This window comes from Austrofundulus limnaeus, unplaced genomic scaffold (genome assembly GCF_001266775.1).
Source record: "Austrofundulus limnaeus strain Quisiro unplaced genomic scaffold, Austrofundulus_limnaeus-1.0 Scaffold550, whole genome shotgun sequence".
NCBI lineage: Eukaryota > Metazoa > Chordata > Actinopteri > Cyprinodontiformes > Rivulidae > Austrofundulus > Austrofundulus limnaeus.
In genome coordinates this window covers 27,770-31,990 of record NW_013952952.1, presented here as the reverse complement: position 1 = coordinate 31,990, position 4,221 = coordinate 27,770, and the positions used below count along the sequence as shown (strand labels likewise).

The 4,221-nt window shown below is 34.1% G+C and overlaps 1 protein-coding gene across 1 annotated transcript in view; it reads left to right on the top strand.

The window, feature by feature from the left end:
- Window positions 1-3,629: 3,629 nt before the first annotated feature.
- LOC106530714 (alpha-tectorin) overlaps window positions 3,630-4,221 on the top strand; it is a 9,374-nt gene continuing 8,782 nt past the window's right edge. The window contains exons 1-2 of the mRNA XM_014026404.1: window positions 3,630-3,790; window positions 3,900-3,971. Coding sequence (XP_013881858.1) covers window positions 3,926-3,971 — 46 coding nt within the window. The 5' untranslated portion in view covers window positions 3,630-3,790; window positions 3,900-3,925. The remainder of the gene's footprint in view (window positions 3,791-3,899; window positions 3,972-4,221) is intronic.

The following is a 4,221-nucleotide window of genomic DNA, read 5'->3' as shown; positions in this document are numbered from 1 at the left end:
GTCCCCGGACCGGGATTTGAACCGGTGACCTTCTTGCTGAGAGGCATCAGCTCTACCAACTGAGCCACCGTGCCGCCGCAATCACCACTAAATGAATACAAAAAAAAATAAAATAAAAAACATTTGAGTTTGTTTATTTCCTACAAATGCAGCAGTTTGATTTTAAAATATTTTGCCAGCTACGAGTTTTTCATCTGCTGAAACCTGTCCTCTTTGCTTGTAATTTGGCAATCGAATTTCTGGGTTCAGTTTGAGATCATGTAGCTTAAAACAGAAAAGAGAAAGTTTATCCAAGTAAAAATCTTTGCATGCAAATTTGTAGATTTTCCTGACATTATGACCTGGTTTGTAATTCAAGCTGTGAGTCTAGAAAGAGTCAGACAGGAAACAAACATTGTGAGGAACAGTTTCCCAGCTCCAGGTTGAATAAGGACAGTTTGTGACCTGGAATGTTTGTATTAAATGTCAGTAAACTGTATTGGAATCAGATCAGTTTAAGAAGTTTCTCACCATCAGCAGCTGCTCTAACATTTCCTAAACATGAGCTAAACTTCTTTTGTTCTGTGTTTCTGAACTTCTCAGCTCTCAAACAGGCACTTCGATAAATGCTCTGCTTGACGCCAGCAGTGTGTGTGTCAGGTGGTTTTTGTGATTTATTTTTAGCTCGTTTTAATACTCAGCACCCCCTATAAATCTGTCTTAATGTTTTATGTAGTTTGTTTTCTGCTTTGATTTGAAAAATTGTTGTGAAATTATGACGCGCACTATGGAGCTCCGCAATTTTTTTTTTTTATGAAATAACAGAAGTCAATGGAGCACTTGCTTCCTAATTTTCAGCCTTCAAAAACCTCTAAATCCTTAATAAGTGGTCCGATTAAAAAAATATCTTTTGGAATCTGTGCATAGAGCCTTATGAGTGCAAAAAGGAAAAACTGCTGTAAAAGTAAGTTTGAAAATATTATCAAAGTCCCTATCTCAACCCATGAAAACAAGTTCTGACAGATGACCTTATTGGCAGCTAAACATAAAAAAAAGTTTAACAAAGAAAAATACTTTTCATGCATTTATAGCCTTTGTTTTGATCTCATTGCAACAGTAATGATATGTGTACATTTCAGCATTTTGTTTTGCCATTTTTGAGTTTGCTTTACGTTTTATTTTTGTATTTTTTATTTGTTTATCTTCTCTGTGTTTCTTGGTACTTTTATTCGATCTACCTGTACTCCTCAGTCTGTTCTGTGTTTCACATAGTATTTCCATCTTCGCTGCTCGTTTGTCTCTGTGGTTTCATGCCCTGTCTGGGTCTCCTCCTCGTTCCTCTTTGTCTTCTTACCATATATTTTTGCTGTCATGACAACCTTTTAATTTTGTATTAATATTTTCAAGTCATCTTTACTCATGTCATCATCAAAGTTTGCATCTATGGGTCATTACCAGCACTTTAAAATAATAGGGTTGTAGGTTGCAATTTATAATTAATTTTTTGTAGCTCTTCTCAAGACCCAAGTTTGGGGTCCTGACCCCAATTTGAGAACCCCTGCTTTGGCTGATAGTACTGTTGTCACACTGAGTGTGTACGAAATATCAAAGTTAAAAGGAAAGTCAAAACTAAACTGAAAGTATTCTGTTCTACTAGAAAAATAGGTACCACTTTACAATAAGACTCTGGTTTATAGATAAGTTATTAATTCATCTACACACCCTTTATAAATCATTAATAAGTGTTTATTATGCATTAATTAAGGGAACAAAATAAACAAAACTGTCCGGTTTATTGCCAAATAGTGAGCCAAATCTGTTCACAGACATGTCATCTGAAAGGTGCTACAGTATATTAAACATTTCACACTAGGTACCTTATGGACACAATTATGATTTGGAAACACATATTTAAGCAATTATTAGTACTGTATTACTTTATTATAAATATCTACAACTAATAAAGGGAGCCTTATTGTACATTATTTATTAATGACTAATAAACATTCATGCCATAAGGGAATTTTACTGTAGTGTAAAACAGTACACTATTAATGACTAATAAACATTTATAAATGTCAGTAGGGAGCCTTATTGTAAAGTGTAAAACAGTACACTATTTATTAATGACTAATAAAATGTTTATTAGTCATTAATAAATAGTATACAATAAGGCTCCCTTTATTAGTTGTAGATATTTATAATAAAGTAATACAGTACTAATAATTGCTTAAATTTGTGTTTCCAAATCATAATTGTGCGCATAAGGTACCTAGTGTGAAATGTTTAATATACTGTAGCACCAGATGACATGTCTGTGAACAGATTTGGCTCACTATTTGGCAAGAAACCGAACAGTTTTGTTTCTTTCTTGTCCTTAATTAATGCATGATAAACATTTATTAATGATTTATAAAGGGTTTGTAGATGAATTTATAACTTATCTATAAACCATTTATAAGCCATTTATAAAGGGAGTCATTGTAAAGTGGTACCGAAAAATATGAATGTTATTACTGTGATTACAGAAAGGTGCTCAGTGGCATGTTGTTAAATTATTACATAATGTAAAGTTATTAGTGTCAGAATTTTTAAAAAAGAAACCTATGATAAACAAGCGAACATGTAAAAAACTATTGGGCAAAACAGAGCTTGAAGACTTGTACAACAGGAACTACAGGTTTTGTAGGATTTGGTGTGAAAACAGAAGTAAAAGTTCAAACCTTAAAGATTTTCAAAGAACATATAGGATTACATTCTTGAACTTTATAATTCCACTGACCAGTATTTCCGGCTGACACCTGATAATTCGTCAATGGATAGATTTTCAATAATTATAAAAAAAGAATAATGTGAATGAGACAGAATATTCTGTCATGACAACATTTCTCTGATGGGAAAACCTGCATTCGGACATTCCCATGGATGTTAGACACCTGCAACTCACCTGAACTGATCAGGAACAACCATGTTTGTTCAAACCACTGGGCTGCAGTTCAGCTTGATTTCCCCTGCAGTGGATTTTCTGAAATAACGATAAACCCAAGAATTAAACAAGAAAATTATACTTTCTGGTGATTTATGCAATGCTCTATTAGGTCATTTTTACTACCAGATTAAAAGTCACAACACGAGGACCAGAAAATCTGGTAGTAAAAATAAAATGTCCCTATTCATAAGTAGTCATAATTCTTGTTTCATTCACAAATATGTAAAGTTATTTTACATTCAGTCTCCAGAAACTCCAGAATGCCAGAAAAACACTTAATTTAAAATATTGAAATGCTGAACAGGATCAGCAGCAGCTCCTGAGCAGAAATATTATTGTGACAAACTTTGCAGTTTTCTCTACAGTTTCAGTGTGGAAAATAAACGAGCTGTTAGTTAAGATTTATTTTGTCACCTTTTCCCTCCCACCACTCGTGTTCGTTCACTTTGTAGAAATATTTCTGTTCAATAAGAGAATCAGAGGAACAAAAGCCTTTTCTCCCACTATCAAGTTTGTGTTTTCATGATCACACAGAGATTGGATTTGAAAAATTTCTATGAACATGAACATCTTTTATGTTTTAAATTCCAGATGTGTAACAGGATGCTGCAGAGTCATTTATCACAGAACAGAAGTTCTCATCTCACATCCACCTCACCCCTTTTTTCTGGGTGTGGACCAGAGTGAGGATGGGCATAAAAAGAAACAGAGATAGAGAGAGAGATCAGGGGTTTCCACACAGCTCTGACAGCTTCAGGATCATCAGAGAGCATCACGAGTAGAAGCCTTCATCTTCCTCATCCTTCACTCCAAGTGCAGACGGTAAACTACACAGAAAATCTGTTTTAAAGTGTCTGTTTGCTTTGTTTCTCTATTCTAAACAAAGTTGTTAGAAGAAGAATCTTGTTTTATTAAATTGTGTGTCTTCCAGCTCTTGCTGTTTGGGAAGCTTCCAACATGCTCCGCCCCCTGCTCTACCTGTGCATTCTCCTGGCTCTGACAGGTAAACTACACAGATGAGTCAATTGTTCACTGTTTTGTTTTTCTTCAAATAAAAGTAGTATTACAACCGGTTCCAACAAAAAAAAAATAAATAAAAGTGTTTACTTCAGTAAAAGTTAACAACCATTTTATTTAGCCAGGAATATAAGAACTATTTTGTTTTGGAAAAACAGCAAGAAGATTTAACTGCTGGCAAAAAGTCCAACATAACGACAGTAGGAGCAAATCACTTAATGAACAAAAAATATATA